Source organism: Oryctolagus cuniculus, chromosome 4 (assembly GCF_051225735.1).
Source record: "Oryctolagus cuniculus isolate XC-2025 breed Fujian yellow rabbit chromosome 4, ASM5122573v1, whole genome shotgun sequence".
NCBI lineage: Eukaryota > Metazoa > Chordata > Mammalia > Lagomorpha > Leporidae > Oryctolagus > Oryctolagus cuniculus.
Window position 1 is genome coordinate 111,381,196 of NC_142870.1, and position 22,765 is coordinate 111,403,960.

Below are 22,765 nucleotides of genomic sequence, written 5' to 3' on the forward strand. Positions count from 1 at the left end.
TTCCTTTCAGCAAAATATACTACTTGTCTTTGAAGCATTGTTTAGAACATGTCTATTTTACCTATGGTGTATGTCTTCTGTACCAGACCTACTTTCTTATACACTAAATTTTGTCCCTAGACCCCAAGTGTAGCCTACAAGGAATCTAAAACTATGTTCTTTTGGTTTCTCCCTCTCTACATACAATCAGTCTTCAAAAGAATCTACCCAAGCCATAACCAAGGATATTTCTGATTTAAAAAATGAAAATGTAAAGCTCATTGTTAGGCATCCATGGTGCTGTGACAAATTTCATGGCTGTGAGGAACCAGTAGAATAGTCTGGGTTGTAATTCCATGGAGTAAAAATTTAAATATCTTGAAATATGCATATATTTATCTTTAAAACAAAACAAACAGCATTTTATCTGTAACCAAAAATGTGTTCTGGTCCAGTCAAATAAAAATACTAATATATATTATTAGAAGGTTTCCTTATATCATAGAGCTTTAATTTCTCTCCCTTACAATAGATATTCTAAATTCTTTTTTTTAAAAGATTTATTTATTTATTTGAAAGTCAGAGTTACACAGAGAGAGAAGGAGAGGCAGAGAGAGAGAGAGAAAGGTCTTCCATCCGTTGGTTCACTTCCCAATTGTCCTCAATGGCAGGAGCTGCGCCAATCCGAAGCCAGGAAGCAGGAGTTTCCTCCTGGTCTCCCATGTGGGAGCAGGGGCCCAAGGACTTGGGCCATCTTTTACTGCTTTCCCAGGCCACAGGCAGAAAGATAGATTGGAAGTGGAGCAGCCAGGACTAGAACGGGCGCCCATGTGGGATGCCAGCACTGCAGGCGGTGGCTTTACCTGCTAAGCCACAGCACCAGCCCTTTAAATTCTTAAGAGTAAGAAAATTAGTTCTTCGTGGTGGCAAAAACATCTTACATTTTAAATATTACAGGCATTTATGACTTATAGGGCTACATGATACAGATACAGAATATATCTATGGTGTTAACATTTCCAGGAGGAAAAATTAAGGAAAAAAATATGTGGAGCAGACCTTGTGGGGCACCAGTTTAAGTTGCCCCTTGGTTTATATCAGAGTGCCTACTGGAGTCCTGACTCCTCTGCTTCCAATTCAGCTTCCTGCTAATGCATCCTGGGAAGTAATAGCTGGCTCATGTGCTTGGGGCCTGTTACCCACATGGGCGATCCGGATGGAATTCCAGACTCCTGGCTTCCATCTAGTCCAGCATTGACTGTTCTGAGTATTTAGGGAGTGAACCTGCAAATGAAACCTCTTTCTCTCTCTCTTTCTCTCTCTCTCTCTCTCTCTGTCACTCTGCCTTTCAGGTAGGTGAAAAAAAAATTTTTTTAAAGGGAAAAAAAATAACCCAAAGCACTCCTGAGTGGAGCAAGACTGGACAAATGTTGAAACAATGGAGAATTATCTCAGTAGTATATTTGTTACAGATCGAATTTTGTCTCCCCTCTAAAATGATATGCTAAAATGCTAACCTCCAGTACCTTGACATATGATCTTATTGGAAATGGCGTCATTGCAGTTGTAACCGTGAGGTCAGACTGAAGTAACTGGACTGCTACAAGACCATGACTGCTGCCCCTATAGGAAGCAGCTCATGTGAAGAGAAAGAGGCACAAAGAGAATACAGTGTGGTGCAATCACCACCAAAGGTTACCAACAAATGACCGTGGACTAGAAAGTGGAAACACCTCTTTTCTAGAGGTGTTAGAGGGAGCAAGATTTATTCATTTATTTGAATGCAGAATTACAGAGATAGAGGTAGACAGCACATACACATTGAGTGAGAGAGAGAGAGAAAGAGAGAGAATATCATTCAACCACTGGTTCACTCTCCAGATGATCACATCAATCAGGGCTGGGCTTGGATCTCCATATGGGTCTCCCATGTGGCTGGCAGGGATCCAAGAACTTGGGCCATCCTCCACTGTACTCCTAGGCTAATTAGCAGGGAGCTGGATTGAAGTGGAACAGCCAGGTCTGGAACAGGCATCCATATGGGATGCTGAAGTCACAGGTGGTGGCTTAATCCACTGTGTTGCAACACTAGCCTCCTTTTTTTATTTTTACAGTTTCTTTATTTATTTGAAAGGCAGAGTTACAGAAATAGTGGGAGAGATGAGAGAGAAACAAAGAGAGAGAATTTTTTTGCACATCCAGTTTGTGTTACTTTGCCTTGGCAGCCCAGGCCTGGGCAGACTAATCTGTATTTTTGCACTCATTCATTCTTAAGCTAATCCAAAAACATTTTGCCTCCTCTCCCCATCAACCCTCTCATAGAATCCATTCATTTGCTTTTCTTCCCTTCCAGCACAGCAGGCAGCTTCCGTGGCAACATCTGGAGCTCTCTGAACATCTTGAGGAACTGGAGTCACAAAACGAGAAAGCTGGTATGGATATGTAATGTCATTTAATCTATGTGTTAGTTTTTTTTTTTTTTAAGATGCATTTATTTATTTGAAAGACAGAATTACTTATAGAGAAAGGAAGAGACAGCGCGAGAAAGAGAAAGAGAAAGAGAAAGAGAAAGAGAAAGAGAAAGAGAAAGAGAAAGAGAAAGAGAAAGAGAAAGACTCTTTCATCTGCTGGTTCGCTCTACAAAAGGCCACAACAGCCAGTGCTGGGCCAGGCTGAAGCAGGGAGTCAGACACTCCATCCCCAAGCATTTGGCCATCATCCACTGCCTTCCAAAGTGCATTAGCAGGGAGCTGGATTGGAAGCTGAGTGACCAGGACTTGAACTGGTACTCCCATATAAGATATTGACAATGCAAGCAGCAGCCTAACCTGCTGTGGCACTACACAGGCCCCCACATGCCACCTTTGACCTGTGGTGATCCTGACTCTCAAACAGGTGAATGAACTTGATGGTTTAGGACAAAATGTTGTAGTAGAATTTGGGTTCTCACAATGCCCTTTTGGCTTTCTTTCCAACATGCTGGTTTGACAGGCAATCTGGATTTAATTCAACTTTATCCACTTCTACAAAGAAAATTTATTATTTCTCTTACATGTATTTATTTGATCTTATGCTTTTATTATACATCTCCAAATGTGAAAATAAATCCTCTGTCAGACTTTTCACAGAGATTTTAAGGAATAAGAGATGAATATAATGATAACACATTTCCTCTGGTCTTGTTAGTGTGCCCTGAAGGTTGTATTGAGGGTCTATGGGCATTGAGGATCATTTTGGGCAGTGCTAAGAATTAAGGGGTTGTATCTTCCATAAGGTATATTTATAAAATGCAGTTACCTGAATTTTCAAACACTCATTTTCAGTTTTTATAATTAGCTTTTTTTTATCCCCACAGGAAATAATCAAACTGACAAGCTCTCCAAATTCTTTCAAGGGGAATATATTCTTCCCAATTACAAAGAAAATTCACTATGGGAACACAAGATGTTTTGACCTGTTCTGTTGTCACATGGAGGGCTTCATAGTCTTGCTCATGCTCCACATTGTCCTTGATTTTTGTATTTCTTCTAAGGCAGAATGGAGAATAGAATGAAAAGAAAAGTCTTGCCTTTCCCCAAATATGGTTGATTGTGTCACCAACCATGGGGATTCCTCAAGTCAAACTTTGTAGATTTTGCCTTCCAAAGCATGGAATTGCATGCTTCATCTCCTTGCTGGGATAAACTAATAAAATGATATTATGAAAAAGTTCATGCTTCAAGGAACCTAACGCAATTTTATTCATTCAGCAAACATTTACGGAAGGCAGACCATGTGTAAGGCATTATGTTTGGTCCTGAGAAAACAATATTTCAGTGCACCGATAAAGTCTTTGCTTTGACATAGTCTTGAACTTGATGGAAAAGATAGCCATTTTAGTAAGAACTAAAGATGTGCTGAGTCTGTGAAGAAATTTTGAGTAGTAGGAAGGTGGGCAATGTGATCAGATAGTGGGCTGGTAGGCTGCTAAATTCAGTATAGAGAAACAAGTTTTCTCTGAGAAAACTATGTTTAAGCTAAAATCTGCAGGATTCAGGAAAGTATGGGAATTGAATTGTAGAGGGTTATCGTATTAAGTGGTATGGTTATGCCTGGAGTGATAGATTTTCCCTTGCTTTGTAGAACAGAGACACTTTAGAAAATGTCTCAAGTAAGACTAACACTGGAGCTTAGAATATTTTTGAAAAATCAGTTGAAGATTTTTTACCTTGGAAATTTATTATAAATAATGAGGAACAATTCATCCTGGCATCCTGTCTTCAAAAGGCCTCATAGTAATAGCAACAACACAGTGACTCTACAGTTCTTATAGTGGTGTACAATAGTTTCTCATTCCAAACTGTGTGGTTCTGGGGATGTTTGCCAAAATAGGAAAAAAAATTTGGAGGCTGCAACCATCCCAAATGTGGTGACAGCCTAGTCATAAAAAATTCTATTCCATTGTTATGAATGCACGAACCATCCCAGTAGTTTACTGTGAATATTTCTCACCATCTACAAGAAAACATGCTACAAATAAATGAATGATTAGCTGCAAAGAATACAGCAATCTTGTTTTTAGGGATTTCCATCCAAAGTACTGCTATTTCATCCTTCATTTCATTCAGGTATGCAAAATGACACAGAAGGTCACTTCCAGGATTTTCTGGGTCAGTAGGAGCACATTCTCCAAGAGGCTCATAAGATGAAATTTTTACTTCATTTGGAATTTGAGCATTTCATTAAGATTACTCCATCTCATTTTCAAAGAGCAGCGTTCAGGTCCCACCTTCCTCTCATCCTCCACCCCCCCATTCTCCCCCCACATATCTTCAAGGTTAATGTTTAAGTGTTAATTAAGCCTAGCCATCTCTTAAGAGATAAGTAAGTAAATAGGCTAGCCAGGATAACAAGGTTTTCAAGAGTGGACATAAAGGAATGTCAATGCATGTTTCATAATGGAAACAATAAACTTATAATCTTAGACTTAAAGTAACTATGGTTACAAAGCCTTGTGCTGCTTCACCTTCACTTGGTCCTTTCACTGGGGATCCGCCCCTGTCATCAGGAGAGACTCCTGGTGCTAATGGCACTCAGTTTGTCCTCCTGAGAACACAAAGGCTGAATACCTCATGAATACAGAGTATACATTTCTTTATCTGCTTGAGAAGTGTCTTTTCAAGAAGGAAGACTTAGTCAACAAAGGAGAGAGGTGTTCTGGGTTTAAGCTAACTTTCTAAATAAAAAACATTGACTTTCCATTGTACCTGAAGTGCTTTGTTATCAATGATTACCATCTTTGTGGCCATCTTTCTGATGTTGATGAAGTACTTCAAAAAGAATCTCTGTAGATGCACAGGGTAAAGGGGTCAAGAAGAAGATATTCTCAGCATAGAAATTAGAAATCCAGACTTAGGACTAAAAGCTTGAAAAGCATGTAACAAATTGTTCACACCATAATATTAGAAAGAAAGAAAAACAAAATTATTTATACAATCCATTTTTTAAAAAATAATACAAAAGGTATAAGGATAAAAGGAATCATGAAAATGTAAGCAGATGATTTGGCACAATAAACATATATTACTTAAATAATTGGGGAGAAACAATAAGTCTTATATAATTTATTTTAAACCAAAGGTTCAACTTTGGCAATTAAGAAAGGGACTTTTTTTTTTCCAAAGATTTATCCACCCATTTTGAGTCAGAGTTACACAGAGAGAAGAGAGGCAGAAAGTGAGGTCTTCTATCGCTGGTTCACTCTCCAACCAGCTGCAACGGCCAGGTTGTGCCGATCCAAGGCCAGGAGCCAGGAGCTTCCTCCGGGCCTCCCATGAGGGTACAGGGGCCCAAAGACTTGGCCATTTTCTAATGCCTTCCGAGGCCATAGCAGAGAGCTGGACTGGAAGTGGAGCAGCGGGGACTTGAACCAGCGCCCACATGGGATGCTGACACTGCAGGTGGAGCTTTACCCGCTATGCCACAGCGCTGGCCCCAGGACTTAATTGTTATTCTCTGACAACTTCAGAGGAGATTGACAAACCCTATCAGGACCTCTCAAAACACTGATGGTTTTTCATCTGGAGGAAAAAAAAAAGGAATAATGCAACATGGAAGCTAGCTTCAAACATTGTAAGTTTGACAGGCAGAGGAGCAGTAAGACATATTTTCCAAAAAGACTAGAGGTTCTATGGAGACATCACTTTTACTAGTTTAAGAAAGACATTGCTAGCAACAAAGGAACAGATTTATATTCAAGAAATACAGAAAAACATTCAAAAGGAGATTGGGTGGATATCAGACTTGCGGTTATAAAGATGATTGCTTTACTGGTGAGAAGTAAGAATCTGCAGTTCTTAAGGGGTTTATAAGATCCTTTTCAACCCTTGGATTCTACTATTTTATGCATTGTCAACATATGTGCCCCACGCTCTAGAGGTCAGAGACATTGATTTCCCTTCCCTTCTCCCCCCCACCAACTCTTCTCTTCTCTGTTTTTTCCTCTCCCCCCTCTATCCCCTTCTGTTCCCAAAGGGACTCCCACCTGCCTCTACATTGACAGAAAGTTCTGACTACTGCAAGGAGTCACTGGAGGCAAACTGCTCCCTGAAGACAAGGCTGAAAGCGCAGTACATTACTCACGATAAAGCCTTGGCATCTAAGTAGAACAGAAAGTGATGGAAACCAAAGACTTGCTTAATTTACTCCAATGTGTAAATTATGGAAGCAGTCCCGGGCTCTCCTGTTTTGGGGCTCCCAGAGGCTTGAGACAAATCACAGGGAATAAGGTGGGCTCAGATTTCTGTAACTCATCTGCTCACATGTACAGCTATGGCCCAGACTGTCCCTCCTTTTCATCAATTTCCATACCTTTCCACTTTAAATGGCCAAAGAAAGCTTCTGAACAACCTTTCCAAATCTTCCCATATCCTTGTTCCAAATGTTCCTCTTGTGATTCTCAGTGAGTGTGAGGCCCTTATCTCTCAATGGCTCCAGGTAGGAAGCAAATATTCATGTGACACAATTCTTTTAGAAACCAGCCAAATGGTACTAGAAACTTTTGATCCAAACACCCATGATCATGCACATTCTAATGAAAAGAATGGAATATGGATATTTAGAAGTTTAGTCGATTTATATATTAAGAAAATATATTCTACTCATAAACATAAATGCTAGAGGGATAATTGATCCATTTGCATGTGTTTCATTGATAATATTAAAATGCAGGGTTCTTTACCCTTGCTTCTGGAATTCAAAGATATGTTAGAGAAGGGGGAAATGTAACTCTTAGTTCTGAATTTGGGGAGAGGAGTCCTAATTTCAAATATAGCATGTTAAACTCTCCATTGTCCCCTCCTGTATTCTGATTTCTTACTTGGAATGTTCCATCCTGCACAAGACAGTATTAATAGACTGCATGCAAATGAAAGAGCATAACAACAGAAACTTAACTGCTTCAAGAGCTGTTATACAAGTCAAAGAGCCAATGGACATCCAGTGCTTAGAACAGCTTTCTGCATTCAGTAATGAAGGGAGAAAAAGTGGCATTGATTCCTTATCCAGGTTAGGTTCAAGGCTGAGACCCTCATAACAACAACAACAACAAAAACAGAATTACAAGAGAAAGCCATAGCAAATGTATTTGATCAATTTTTTATTAAAGATTTATTTATTTATTTGAAAGTCAGAGTTACACAGAAAGAGGAGAGGCAGAGAGAGGGAGAGAGAGAGAGAGAGAGAGGTCTTCCATCTGATGGGCCATCTTCTACTGCTTTCCCAGGCCATAGCAGAGAGCTGGATGAAAAGTGGAGCAGCCAGGTCTCAAACTGGCACCCATATGAGATTTCGGCACTTCAGGCCAGGGTGTTAATGCACTGTGCCACAGCGCTGGCCCCTTAACCAATGTTTTACATGACATGGAAGACTTCAGAAATGAAGATGCAAAGATCCACAGAAGTCTGGTTTATTTTGAACAATTGAGAAAAAGTAATATGACAGGAATACAGTATAATGGTAATAAACTACAGTGAAATGAGCAAGACCTGTTTGTTCAAATTCTTCAAGGCCGTTCTCCGTGACATTTCTTCTAGGATTAGGGCAAGACACCTGTCACATGAGGCTCTTCAGGGGAGAAGAGCAGGAGAAGATCAGAGAGTGACTTTCCTGCTTCTAGGATTTACATAATTTCCTTCAGTTTAGAACATTCAGTATGCCAAGTTGCCATACTGGGGTTATAGGGTTCTGAATCCAGATGGTAAGAATGCAAATCTGTGTGCTGCTGCTATTATTGTTAATAGATTTACTACTGACAAGTGAACCTTAGATTCTATGAACAGATTCCCAGTATATTACTGAGTAGCCATAAGCTCCAGGTGCTATGCTCTATGTTGTCTTTTAACCCACTTGATAACTCAGAGTCAAGAACTTTGTCCTCTGTGCAGATGAGTAAAAGGAGGCTCAAAAGATTGTGTTTTGCTTGAATCCCACATCTGCCTACAGACAGAGCTGGGATGCAAACTGAGCTCCTGACTCAGGCAAGGAATTTTCAGTGTCTTCATCTGATTCATATGTGCTTATCATTGTTTACTAGTAACCTGAAAACTCTCACCTGCAAGGTGTAGTGGACAAATTTATTCCCTTCCTGAGTCAGATATGGTTAACTACTGGCCTTGATCCCTCAATTGTGATTCAAAGGAATTCAAAGTCAGGTTTCTGCAGATTTCTTCTCCAATCTGCTGAAAGGAGGACACTGTGAAGTATAATGGCTATTTAGAACAAGGGATATCAACAGTGAGACACCCCAAACACTACTGATTGCTTGCAATGCCTTGACCACTCCATGACACACATTATAATTTTTCTCCATATAGAATATCATTTTTTGTTAACCAATAGCATCCTATGGATGAGCTATACTACAAATAATGCTATTAGTAGATAATGAAAAAAGACATTCATCAAAATCGGAAGTCTTGAATCAAAGCCAGAAGGTGCTGGCCCAAAAAGAAAAAAGAACAGGTGTTTGCTCTTATTCGACACTCCTTTAGACTGGAATATGGAAGAGCAACACTCTTATTATTGTGGATATGGGCTAAAGAAAACAGAAAACTCCAGCCAAGTTGTTCAGTGAGTCTCCTGAATATACAGAGAAATGTTTACTTGTCTTACAAATGGAATTCCAGTCCACTTAGACTGTGAGCCAGATTTTAGAAGAGGAAGGCCAGCATAAGCCTACTTGTATTGTCTAATCATTCTCTCTTCTGGGAACACTCTAATTTAGCTAAACCCAGGATTTGGATTTGGCTTAGCTATAAATTAAAAGGATACACCATGGATATGCAGCCCTGCTCAAGAGTTTATTTGCCCTTACATTAAAAAATAACTCAAGTTACTCTCGATGGATTCATTAAAAACTTGATTTTTCCACTTTATAGCTATTTTGCCTGGCAGATGGGATCTGGTTTTTTCCTTATGTTGCATTTTTTGAACTAAGTATAAATGGTGGAATAGCAGTATACCCTCTCGCCAACAAAAAAGCCACATGCATATTTCAATAAAATTGCATTATTTGGCATCTTCTGTCCACACATGTTCATTTGGCTATTGCTAGTCCAAGCCAATTAGAGCCACAAGGGGAGTGGGTGTTTGAAATTTAAATAAGCAGCTCTAAATTTTGGAAGAGAAAAGAGGCCTCCTGACAGGTAGATCAGTCTCTCATTCATTTTTAATGCAGTTGACAATTCCATAAATCATTTGTTTCTTTCCCATTACAGGGTAGCTTCTGTGCTATAATAGAAGCTGAAAAAAGAAAGCTTCTTTAACTTTTGGGTTAGGGATTTAGGGGATTCTTTGAGTGAGTCATTAAGAAGAATAACTTGGTTCTGCTGAGAATAGACAGGATTTCAAGCTGAGAGCATGGCACAGAGATGTGGCGAGTTCAGGGTTAGGGCAAGTTCTTCTAAGTGATTGGAGGCCACAGGCAGATTGGATAGGGAAACAGAGGTGGTAGGGCATGGTAGAGGGAGATCGATTTCTTCTACGAAGAGCTGTCATCACAAGTTTTTAAGTGAGGAATGTAAGCTCCACTCATGTGGACACTGAGAAATAGAATATTACTATCCCCCAAATGTGAAGAGAAAATGTGATGATCTATCATCAGCAAAGAAAGTTTATAACATAGATCTGAAATTGACTGGATAGGTAACAGAAGCAAAATTTATCTGGAGATAGTCTTATGAAGCTAAGAAACGAAATAGGAGATACTATAATCAGATTACCCAGTAAATTATTTTTCATTCTGATGTTTAAGAATTTGGTTGGGGGGGTGGCATTGTCACATATTAGGTCAAGACCCTGCCTGTGGTGTCAGCATCCCATATGGGCACCAGGAAAAGTCCGGCTGTTCCATTTCCAATCCAGCTCCCCGCTGTTGACCTGGAAAAACAGAGGAAGATGGTCCAAGTATGTGGGCCCCTGCACCTATGTGGGAGATTTGGAAGAAACTCCTGGCTCCTGCCTCAGATCATCCAGTCTCCAGCTGTCCCTGCTCAGGCCACTGCAAAGTGAACCAGCAGATGGAAGATCTCTGTCTCTCCCTCTCTGTGTCTGTAACTCTGCCTCTCAAATAACTAACTAAATAAACAAATCTTTAAAAAAAAGAGTTTGGTTGGGGATCAGGAGAACACAGGATACTGACAGAATTAAAGGGGATATTCATTGGTCTAAAGTTGACATCACTCAGAGACACCACTATTTAATCACTACTTATATACATATCAAACAAGCAAAATTCACAGATAGGCATTTTTATGTACCAAAAATAAAGGTAGTTGAAAATGTGATTGTTCATCTGTCTTAATAAACAATTTAGGGTATGAACCCACTCTAAATTGGATTAGTCAAAATTTTATTTTTAAGATTTTCAGTTACAGATTTTCATCACATAAGGTAGTGTTTTAGAATTGCATGCATACTATGTAGGTAGACTCATCTCTCAGAATCATACAAACATGAGGTTTGCTCTATGTTGAAGCTATATGACCTCAGCAAGTTTTTAGATTCCTTAAGTCTCAGCAATCTCAACTGTTAAAAGAAAAATTAGATGACTACTCATACCTACCAAATACTTGTTGCAAAGATTAAATAATATGTTTAAAAATGTTTATTATGATGTCTGGCATATACTAAGAATTTGATACATGTTGCTAGTTAATCATATAATTATTATTATCACCAAAAGATAAAAGCACATAATCAGTTTAAGGAAAACATTTGGAAAAACTTTATCTACACACTAGACACAGTTGATTCATTGTATTTCATTTGATTAAATAATGATGAAAAAGTAAAAATTTAACACATAATATTTTAGTGTTTAAGAAGTATTTCCTCATGAACAAATAGCTAGGTTTTTTTGCACCAATCCTGTAGTTAGAAAGAATAATTATCTATGACTTACAGAGAATAGATTAGTAGAAAACATCCAAGAGAAAAATACCAAGAAATTCATGCAGACTAGACCAAAGAGATAAAGAAAGGCAAACATCTTATACAAAATATTTATTTGTCACAATAAATACTTTCAAATAACCAGTGTGGAAAAAAAACATCATGTCAACTAGTGAACTGATATCAAAAAATAATGTGAAGCTAACAAACATCAGACTTACTTAACCTTTCTTTTTTATAGCTACCAATTGACTTCCCACATTTAAACAGTTCAACCCAGAGGTAATATTTCAGTTATGCTTATGATTCTTCATGCATACATTATCACAAAGGAAACATATCATAGAAATGCTTGCTTAAAATGAGCACCATTTTATAAAACAAACTTGTTTGCCAAAAGTAAATCACTGAGTAGAGCTTCATTCAGCTTTTCTATTTTTAAAAATCATATACTCTACTTAAAACTATTGGTTGAACTCTGTAATTAATATACAATTACTCTTAGGTGTTTAATTAATGCTATAACAAGTACTCAAATAGTATTTTACACTTTGTGTTTCTGTGTGGGAGCAAAATGTGGGAATCTTTACTTAATATATGCTAAATTGATCTTCTGTATATAAAGATAATTGAAAATTAATCTTGATGTGAAGGGAAGGGGAGAGGGAGTGGGAGAGGGGAGTGTTGTGGGTGGGAGGGAAGTTATGGGGGGGAGGAAGCTATTGTAATCCATAAGCTGTACTTTGGAAATTTATGCTCATTAAATAAAAAAAATCATATAAGTATAGATTGAAACACAGTTGCCACATCTACATTTTGATCAACAAACCATAACACAGACTCTGGAGGAACAACTCTCAAATTATACAGTGTGTTCTAAAAACTTGGGAAAAGTGTTTCAATGCTTAGTTGAATATTGCCACCCTTTCTTCATGTTCACATTTGATTATATTTCCATATTCAACAATGAAAATTTCTTTTAAATAACTGATGCCTGATAATTGCTGAGTCTGACAAAGTGAATGCACAAGTATAAAATACATTAATGGAATTTCTCAGAAAGGTGATTGTGATTAACTGAAGAGTTTAAGAAATCTACGTAATCACAAATACCATATGCATACAATAAACGTACACTTTCTCTAAGTAATATTGTTTGTAGCTCATATAATATGATTAAATATTTCAACAATTTACATTCCACCTGGAGCAGTCTAATATTCACATGTTCTGCACCCAGATGAAGCTTGAGCACCATTGCTTTGGAAGCACAGGCATATCCAGCTTAGTAAGGTGATATTGTCCATTTTTGTTTTATTATTCTAAATTTTCTTGACTATGCTTCTGTTGAGTAACTAAAATATAAGGTAGCATACATGGTTAGTCAAATTTATAGGGCATAGAATTGCTGATAACCTCTGGGGTTGCCATCATAAATGCTCTCACACTAATGAGCAAGATAAATAATAAAGTTAACACAATTTTTCTTTATGGGTTCAAATAGGGTATTAATCAAGAGTGCTTTCTAGAGGTGTTTGGTGTTATATAATGAACTTAAAGGAAGAAATCTGGGAATTGCATTTATCATTCATAACAGAAATTGACAATTGAGGCAAATGAAAATATTTTTAAAACATGCTGGCAAAATTGTCTTTTAAAATATAAAGTTTGGATAATATATGCCAAAGATAGAAAAAACTATTAAAATTCAAATTACAATTCTTGGAAGACAATGAAACCATTATAGGACCATGATGTTCCCATTGGCTTCAATTCCTTATATCTGTATTTAACTACTGCTCTCAGATACATTTGGATATAAAATAAATGGTGACACTACAAATTTGGAAGGTCTGTAAGATTGGAGCTGGAATTCAAAGGGATTTCTGTAAAGCTCACTCATTCTCCTTGCCAAAGAAAACTTCTCACATGTTGCAGAAATGGTAGTAATCAAAACCCACAAGAGGAGAGATATGAGGGACCGGAGATGAGAGAATATAAAATCTTGGTTCAGCAATTTTTTTCATTGTTGGGTCTAATTCTCTAAGTCTTGGTTTCTATGCCTATAAAACAAAAAGGCTGGAGGAGCTTTAAATTCTATTCTAGTTCTGCACTTCTGTGAAGTGCAAACAAGCAAGACTCTATTAAGTGTTTCTCCTTTGTTTTGTTTGGTGATTTAACACAGAATATAGCTTAAATAATGTATTCCAAATCATGAATAGAAGTTGTATTTTAGCCTGACACTATATGAATTAAGATTAATTTCCAATTTATTAATAGTTAAACAGGTGTCTATAAAACTCATGTGGAACTGAAGGTATCTATAAATGAAAAAGAATATTTTTGTAAAAACAACTGGGTGTATATTTATTTGTAATAATTTAAAATTTTTACAGGTGTTTAAATAGAACATGATTAAATATATTATATAAAAGAAAACTCCCCTAAATCTTTCACTACCAATAATATACAATAGGTCTGTTTGTGTTTATGGAGAACTGTGGCATCATTTATGTGAACTGTTCTACATAATAAATGATATAGGGCTTATTAGCTAGTAATAGATAGGTCCTTATAACTCTTGTATTATTAGATTTTACACACTTCAGTCGTGAAAAGGCATCAATTTATATAACTGTTTAGCAACTCTCAGAAAGGAATTACATTCATTCTAGGCACTATTAAACATTTTATTCTTGGAATTCTTACTATATTAAATAATGTAAAATGCCCAGATGCTAGAAAAATTTTTAATCTTTTTGTTGTATTATTAGTGTTTAATTGTACTTATTTATGGAGTACAGTGTTGTACGCACATTCCGTGGTAAGCAAATCATATCATTCAGCATTTCTATCTCTTTAAATATTAAGAAGATTTTGATTAAATAACCTATTTTATATTTTATAATAGGTTTTATATATATATGGACAAATGGAAGAAGGAAGCTGGAAGCCTTCAAACATAATGACAAAGACAGGGAAATGTTAATAATCCTGATTTGATCAGCACACATTGCACACATTTATTGGTCTTTGATTTTGACACTTATCGCCTCTTTTTTTTTTTTTAAAAAAAGGATTTATTTATTTATTTGAAAGACAGAATGACAGAGGGGGCTGGGGAGAGAGAGTTAGAGAGAGAGAGAGAGAGAGAGAGAAATATCTTCTATCTACTGGTTTATTCCTCAAATGCTTGAACAGTCATGGCTGAGCCAGGTCATAGGCAGAAGCCTGGAACTCCCACTTGGCTGACAGGGACACAAGTACTTGGGGTTATCTGCTGTTTTCCCAGGTACATTAATGAGAAGCTGGGTTGGGAGTTAGTAGTTAGGATTAAGACAGGGGATGTGGGTGTCCTCAGCGGCAGCTTAAACAGCTATACTACATCACTCATCCTGCTAACATCTATTTCTCTATAACTTTTGTAATATTCCATTTAAAAAGAACACAGTTTATTTTACATCTTTCTAATTGTCCTTAATATTTAAAAAACATTTGCTCAATTTATTATATTAATAGGATTAACAAGAAAAATATTTTAAAGAACTTTACTAACAGTCTGGTTTCTGTCTCCAAAGCTCCACTTTGAGAAATACTGGCTCACAGTGGAAAATGATAAAGCAATAGGCCTTCCTTAAAGGCTCATAGGCAATTACTAGAAACACCATTTAAATATATGACCAGGGTATGCAGAGCAGAGTATATCTGAAGACTCACTTAACATTTATCACCATTTCCCACAAAGGTATTCCTAGGGACACTAGTTTTTCAAAACATTCTCCCAGAAAGGAATTCTAAGTTAAATAATTTGGAATGCTTCCTTACTTTTCTCCTGTGGGAGATTCACACATCACGATAACATATTGGAGTTCCTAAGGTACACTTCAGTAAAATACATTATTTAGCTCTGTTTAAGCCAGCATCTCCTTGTTGTGAGTGTTGTTACTGACTATAAGACAAAGTCAATTCTGCCCCTTTCTTCCTTTTCTCCTTTACTAAGTGCAACTAATTTATAATACTATCAAGTACTCATCAGGAAGCACTGTTCAAGTTCTCAGGGTCTTGGCAGCCTCTTCAGGCCAGAGTGGAGTCCAGGCAGGAGATACTTAGGAAAAGAACAAAATATAGAAAATACATGAGGCTTATTCAAAATAGAATTATTGGTTTAATTACTATGTCCTTCCCAGCCCACTCCCACTGCCCCCATCTATTTGAAAGGCACAGTGACAGAGAGAGAGAGAGAGAGAGAGAGAGAGAGAGAGAGAGAGAAGGAGAGGGAGAGGGAGACAGAGAGAGAGAGAGAGAGAGAGAGAGAGAGATGGGTGGGGGGGATCTTTGACCCACTGAATCATTCCCTAAAAACCTGAAACTGCTAGGGCTGGGCCAGGTGAAAACCAAGAGCCAAAGCCAGGAACTGCAACTGAGTTTCCCACATTGGTGGCAAGGGCCCAAGCACTTGGGCTACCATCCTTCTGCCTTCTAAGATACATCATCAGGAAGCTTTTAGAAGCAGAGTAGGCCAGAACCCAAACCAGTGCCCTGATGTGGGATACGGGCAGGCAGCTCCACTTGCTGTGCCACAAAGTCTGAGTTCACTTTTCTTTCATGATTTCCCAGCATGCTCTAGGGCATGATAAAGAAACGAACTGCAGCTGTGATATGCTTAGTGAAAGGGACTTTTCTACTGCCTGTGATGCCCCCAAAACAAATGTTTTTAACTCTTCTTACATGTGCATTGTTTTTGTTACACAAATTCCTAGAAAATAAGAAGACATTTACGGGAAGCATATTTTCAAATAGTCAACACTTTCAAAGAATATGAAAAACTTGGGACGTAAAGGTGGTACATGAGTTACCCTATTCAAGCAGAACAACAATTTGAACCTGAGACTCCTGCGTGTTACTCCACTGTCATCAAGAAGCTCTTCCTTTATTAAAAGAAATCATCTTTGGACATTGTATCACAATAACATGAATGCCATTGAGGCCACTAAACTGTACACTTAAAATCATTAAAATGGTAAATTTTATGCTGTGTGTATTTTGCCACAATTAAAAAAAAATTCTTATCTTGCATTAAGACTTCACTAAAATAGCAAGATATGTTTTAATGTTTGTGAGAACTACTTGCTTTGTAATGAAACCAGATTCTTAGAAATGTCTACACCCTGTTCTAGCACTAGACAACACTTATCTCCATTAAAGAGAAGGCAGTAATGAATACTGACCTGAACAAACCAGTGGTCAGATGGAGGAACAACCTCCTCTTTCTCTCTACTTCCACTACCTAAATCCCTTATACATCAGGGTTACAATAACAACTTTGAAAGTAGACATCTCTTTTGTATTGTAAAGACTAATTTAGTTTTCTATAAATGTGAAATGGCATTTCATGACTTTTAAAAAATTCAATTCCTTTAGCAGCATTAAGAGCACAACCTGCTATGTGGATTTAAAGTTAGGTAGAATGTATTTGATTTATCAAAGTGTGCATTAACATAGGGGAATTAAGAAAAGTGTGAAAAATACACATAGGAAGGGATTAACTAACTATGAAAGGATTGGTGAACTATGAAATTGATGCAACAGCAAAGGATATTTAAAAACTGAGCTTTTGTTGGCTAATATAGTCTCCTGTTGCAAGCACAAGTGTACGAGGACAGGAAACAAGCCATCTTTTTCAAAGTAGTATCTAGTATAGTAGACACCTAATAAAGTTCTTTTATGATGATTTTGGAAATTAAAGATAAAGTGCAGAAAACTGCCTTTTAGGCAATTAAAAGTGATACGAAGGAAGGCATTTTTCTACCAATAAATGATTTGAAATACTCATATCACCAATTGACTAGTTAGGTATCTCATTAGTCGCAGGTTCCATTATTCACAAATACATGTTAAACTTCTCAAATTCATCCAAATCTCACATATGGAATTTTACTCATAAGCCAATGCTCCACATTTCAAATGAGCGATATTGTCAGCACTTACACACTTAATATTCAATTCTTCACATGAATCTTTTTGCTGCTGGGCTATAGTTGAATTTTTCTCAGGAACTCTGAACACTATAATTATATTTCATAAGTTTTATTATTTTATCTTTTAAGAGCTATATTTATTAATTTGAGAGAGAGAGAAACAAAAATATCTTTCATATGTTGTTTCATTCCCCAAATGCCTTCAACGGCCAGGGCTTGGGGAGGCTGAAGCCAGGAGCCTGGAACTCCATCTCTGTCTCACTCATAATGGCAGGGACCTAAACAACTGGGCCATCTTCTGCTGCTTTCCCAGGTACATCAGCAGGGAGCTCGATAGGAAGTCGAGCAGCTGGGACTTGAACTGGTGCCCCAAATGGGATGCTGGGCATCACAGGCAGCAGCTTAATCTGATGTGCCACAATGCCAGTCCCTCTTATTTCCTTCTTAATAAAGACATTAATATGAAATTTCCTAAATATTTTTAAGACATCAGTGGAAGAGAAATATCTTAAATGTTAATAGAAATAATTCAAATTAATTAATATTCATCAAAAATTGAGCCAATGGTGCACAAACATTAAAATGAGGAATGAACAAATGACATTTCATGTCTTCTTGACATAGGATTTAGAGATGAAAGAGTATGTCAATATTTTAGAGAATATAAAAAGAAATATCTACTATTTTAAATAAATATATTTGACTTTAATTCTTAGCATTTGAGTCTTTTGATTTAGGAAAAGTAGAAAAACCAGAATACAAAAGGAAAAGTATAACATAGTTTCCATATGATTAGCTAAAAGGGACAAAACTTTGGAATCACTTTGAAATCTATTTTAAAAGCTCAGCTACTTTGATTCTTTTTTCTATTATAGAACCATGAAAAGTTCTTTCAACTGAATTGCATACATAACTCCTAGAGTGTAGACAGTTGCTATTATTTGTTCACTTCATCAAAATGCTCTTTTAAATTCTTGCTACATCTGTATTACCAGGTCCTGGAGAAACCAAGGTGAAAGAGGCCCAGGAGAGGCCAAACCCTTTTTGCTATTTCTAACAAAGGAAATGCCATTCTTGCCACTAACTCTTGGAATGATTTCCAAGTTCTCTGAAAATAATTTAACCTGTGTCAAATAGCTGTCTCATCTGGAAAACTCAATAAATGAATGTAGAAGTTAGAAAGAGTAGGGGAAAGTTAGGTGTTACACTGAAATGGTATATCCCAGGCATGTTGGATTTAGACTCCAAATTAGCCAGCACACTTCCATACATCTGCTCATTTTCCTTAAACTTGAGCTATATTATTGCAGAAAAGCATAATAATCCCTTCTCTGATCTTATATTTCAAATGAAAGAGCTTGACACATCACAGCACAGGCACCTTTGTAACGAGGTTAAACATTGTGGTGGATGAATTTCTGTAGGGAATCAACATTTCTACATTTGAAAGACAGATTACACAGGGAAGAAAAAGAGAAGTAATATATAGAATACTCCTATGGAATCACAAGGTACACATTGAACCTAGCTTAAAAGAGGACACGCCTATTAAATTAAACAATTGTTGAGTTCCTTAAAATTTTGCATAAATTATTTCTTGGTAGCTAAATCATACCTTTCTCTACGTGTACTGCTGTTTACATATAGAAACCTCAGGTAAATCCTGCTAATATGCAAAAGTGAACAACTTGCTTTATTTATATGAACTAAATCATATTTTTAACATGACAGTTATTTCTAAAAGAAATTCAGAATCTGTTATATGGGGTCCACACTGTGTAGTAGGCTAAGCCTCAGCTTGTGGCACCAGCATCCCATATGGGTGCCAGTTTGTGTCCCAGCTGGTCCTCTTCTGATCCAGCTCTCTGTTGATGGCCTAGTAAAGCAGTGTTAGAAGGTTCAAATGCTTGGGCCCCTGCACCCATGTGGGAGACCTGGAAGAAGCTCCTGGCTCCTGGCTTTGGATGGGTCCAGATCTGGCCATTACGGCCTCTTGGGGAGTAAACCAATGGATGGAAGACATCTCTCTCTGTCTCTCCCTTTCTCTGTCTATAGCTCTGCCTCTCAAATAAATAAACAAATCTTAAAAAAAAAAAAAGAATCTTCTATATGACATGGCAAGGAAATTATATCATAATTTTCTAGCTATTATATTATTTAAGATGAATATTTTTATGGCTTGGTCCATGAATGAAATATTGTCTACAATGATTTTCCCAATATGTTAGTGTCCTCCAGCAGAAAAAGGTATTTTTAGCAGGAATGACTCTGCATTGCTTATTGACTTTTGTAAAAAATCACTTAAATCGATTTTTCAAGGTAACAAAAGTACAATGGAAATATTCTGGATATAAACCATTTTTCTATTTTCAGTTTCAATATGAAAGATACTTCAGAAAAATTTTATGAAGAAAAGGGGCTACGGTCACTTATATTAGTTCACACTGACTGGTATAAGGCTGAAGGTAAAACTCAATTTGTCTAAGCAGTCACCTGATAGACTAAATCCAGGTTTAGGCTGTGACTCTGCTTTCTCACTTGCATGATTCGTTTGATGTTTCAGGTGGAAATGGGGATGAAAGGTGATAACACAAAAAATACCTTCCATTGTCAAGCACCATGTTCAACATTTTAGGTATGGGTTCTCATTTATAAAGAACTAAGTATTACATAAAAACAACAAACTAAGCCAAAAAGAAAAAAAACCCAAAACACTTACTCTTTGTTTCCTACCATATCCAGATTCTCTTCTGTGTTAATTGAGACAAAATTTCTGGGAAAGAAGAGAAACCTGGTTTCCTACTCTTTTCCTATTCCCAGTGACTGTTTCAGAAGAAGGACGCCTAGGGTGGATGGCAGAGCAAGAGAAAACACTGCTTCTATTGATTTTGTTTTCTCTGTAGCTTAGATGGTGTTAGTTGAGATAATCTTGAAAAATAATAGATAAGAAAACTTGGCAAGTATTCTTTTAAAAAATTTATTTATTTGAAAAGACAGAGTTAGAGAGAGGCAGAGGCAGAGGCAGAGAGACAGAGAGCAGGTCTTCCATCCACTGGTTCACTCCCCAAATGGCTGCAAAGGCTTTAGCTGAGACGATCCAGGAGCCTGGAGCTTCTTCCGGGTTTCCCATGTGGTTACAAGGGCCCAAGCACTTGGGCCATCTTCCACTGCTTTCCCAGGCCATAGCAGAGAGCTGGATCAGAAGTGGAGCAGATGGGATTCGAACTGACACCTATATGCAATGCTGGCACTGCAGGTGGTGGCTTCACCCTCTATGCCATAGCGCTGGCCCCCTGGCAAGCATTCTTGATAAAGCATAGATTTCAGTTGATTTGATCCATAGAATAGCTATTGTTGTTATACTGCATCTAAATACAAAGCTCTAATTCTAAATAGAGGAGAAAAAGAAAAACATGAGTTGACTATACCTCTGTTAAGACTAAACTAAATTTATATAAAAAAAGAATCTCTTAAAATATGATCTCATTAAGCCCATTATATCATCTAATATCATTAAATTTGTCATGGCTGCCTAAAATAGGTTTGCTATATCTCTGGTTAAGGTGGTGATATATACAATGGTAAAGGTTAAATAAAGGTCAGAAACTGCACCATACTGATATGTTGATAACACTAAGTATTTTTTCATAAATCCTTCAGTCAATTATGTGCTAAGTCAGTTTTGATTAAAAGGCACTCCACATATTTTGTTTAAATTAAATCTAGTCATATAATTTCAATAGTCTCTATTTTTATCTGGAAAAATCACAGGTAATATAAGTAACAAGATTTTGAGTCCAGAAAGTTATTGTTTCCTAATATGAATTAACCAATATTCTGAACATTTAGATGCATATAACCTACTTGAGAGCAAAACTAAAATTCTATTTATGGTTGGATCTTTCTTGGGCTTATCACAGAACTCATCTCAGTCTATAAATAGCTATAGAGCTATCCTAAGTGATGGGCAATTTGGCTCAAGATCACCAATGGGATTAAAAGTCTGAATCCACTCTGGTCCTAATTTATAGGAAATTAATGTCCCCCACAATGAAGGTCGCTGAGCACTGGCCTCAGTCGCTCTACTCTCTGTCTTTCCTGTCCGCTGGCTAGTGATGGGGAAAACAGCACAAAACGTTTTGATGATTCATTGTAAACGTGCACGTCATACTTTCACCCTGATCTTTATGTGGCTAAATACTTCATAATCTCCCACACCGAAAGTCATGTTTGAAATACAATACATTAGCAATCTGAAGCAGAGTGAACTGGGAAGCAGGACACCAAGAATAAATAGATGAAATTCTAGACATTTCTAAAGAGGATCCAGCTACTTAATGGCCACTGAGGTCTTTGGTGAATAGGTGTGAATATTTTAGTGCAGTCCAACCAGGACTGAAAAGCAGTTCTTGCTTCCAAATTTAAATACCTCCTGTGCATATTAAAAAAAAAGGTTCATTTATTAGTCCAAATGTTACTATGGTTGGGATCCTGAAAAAACATTTTCTTATTCTTGGGTATGTTCTTCAGCAAAAGGAAGCTGGGAAGGTTCTGTGAGTAAGGGGACAGAGGCCTGGAGGCGATAAAGTTGAGACGTCCTGTTTTTCACCTCGTAACAAGCGAGGCCGGGCTGAAGACCGTTGAGTAAGTACGATTCTCTGCCAAAGTTAAGATGATAAAGCGTGGGTGAACTTCAACCACATTCTATCTCGCCGTCTGAAAAGCTGTCAGCATGTGGTTACTGAGGATCCTCCAATCCATTTTCCTCACAGGTCGGGCCCATTGTCTTTGAGGGGCACATGCAGCTCCCATTGATAGGGTTGCAGAAAGCCGTGTGCACACACTGACACTGGAGAGCGCAGTTGGGTCCATACTGGCCTGATCTGCATTCTGCAAGGGGAAAAATAAAAAGGAAAGCAATTCAAAATGCTTTTCAAAGGCATTGTCTTCTTACTCTCACTTCTCGGAATTGAAAAAGCTAATGACAGACTTGTTTTACCATGTGGTGGTTTTTATTCTCCCTGCTAGAAGATTATATAACAAAAGTGAGCGCTTCAATGGAAAACAGGAGGAGGGCGGGAGGTAGCAAGGAAGTTAGTGACACAATTCACAAGGGGGGAAGTGAGAAAAGTAGCCTATATTTCCAAAATGCCTCCTCAGGACTAGAATATATCACGCTTACAGCAGTAGCATTGCAAGGCACAGAGACAACGGATTAGTGGCCTTAAGACGAGAATAAGGCAATATTCACCCTGAACCCACAATGTGTGAGATTTGTCTTTAGGCTGAAACATGGTCATTTGTGCTTATGCTGTTGAAAATAAAATAGTTTAAAAAACAAGTCCTTCAACTGTTAAAACAGGTCAAAAGGGCCTTAG

The 22,765-nt window shown here is 37.4% G+C and overlaps 1 protein-coding gene across 5 annotated transcripts in view; it reads right to left on the minus strand.

Annotated features, from left to right (window-relative positions):
* Positions 1-10,850: 10,850 nt before the first annotated feature.
* LOC108175368 (EGF-like and EMI domain-containing protein 1) overlaps positions 10,851-22,765 on the minus strand; it is a 710,453-nt gene continuing 698,538 nt past the window's right edge. For all 5 annotated transcript variants that reach the window (XM_089330996.1, XM_089330997.1, XM_089330999.1 and 2 more), the window contains one exon: positions 10,851-22,277. In XM_089330996.1, the coding sequence (XP_089187122.1) occupies positions 22,126-22,277 (152 nt within the window). In that variant the 3' untranslated portion in view covers positions 10,851-22,125. The remainder of the gene's footprint in view (positions 22,278-22,765) is intronic.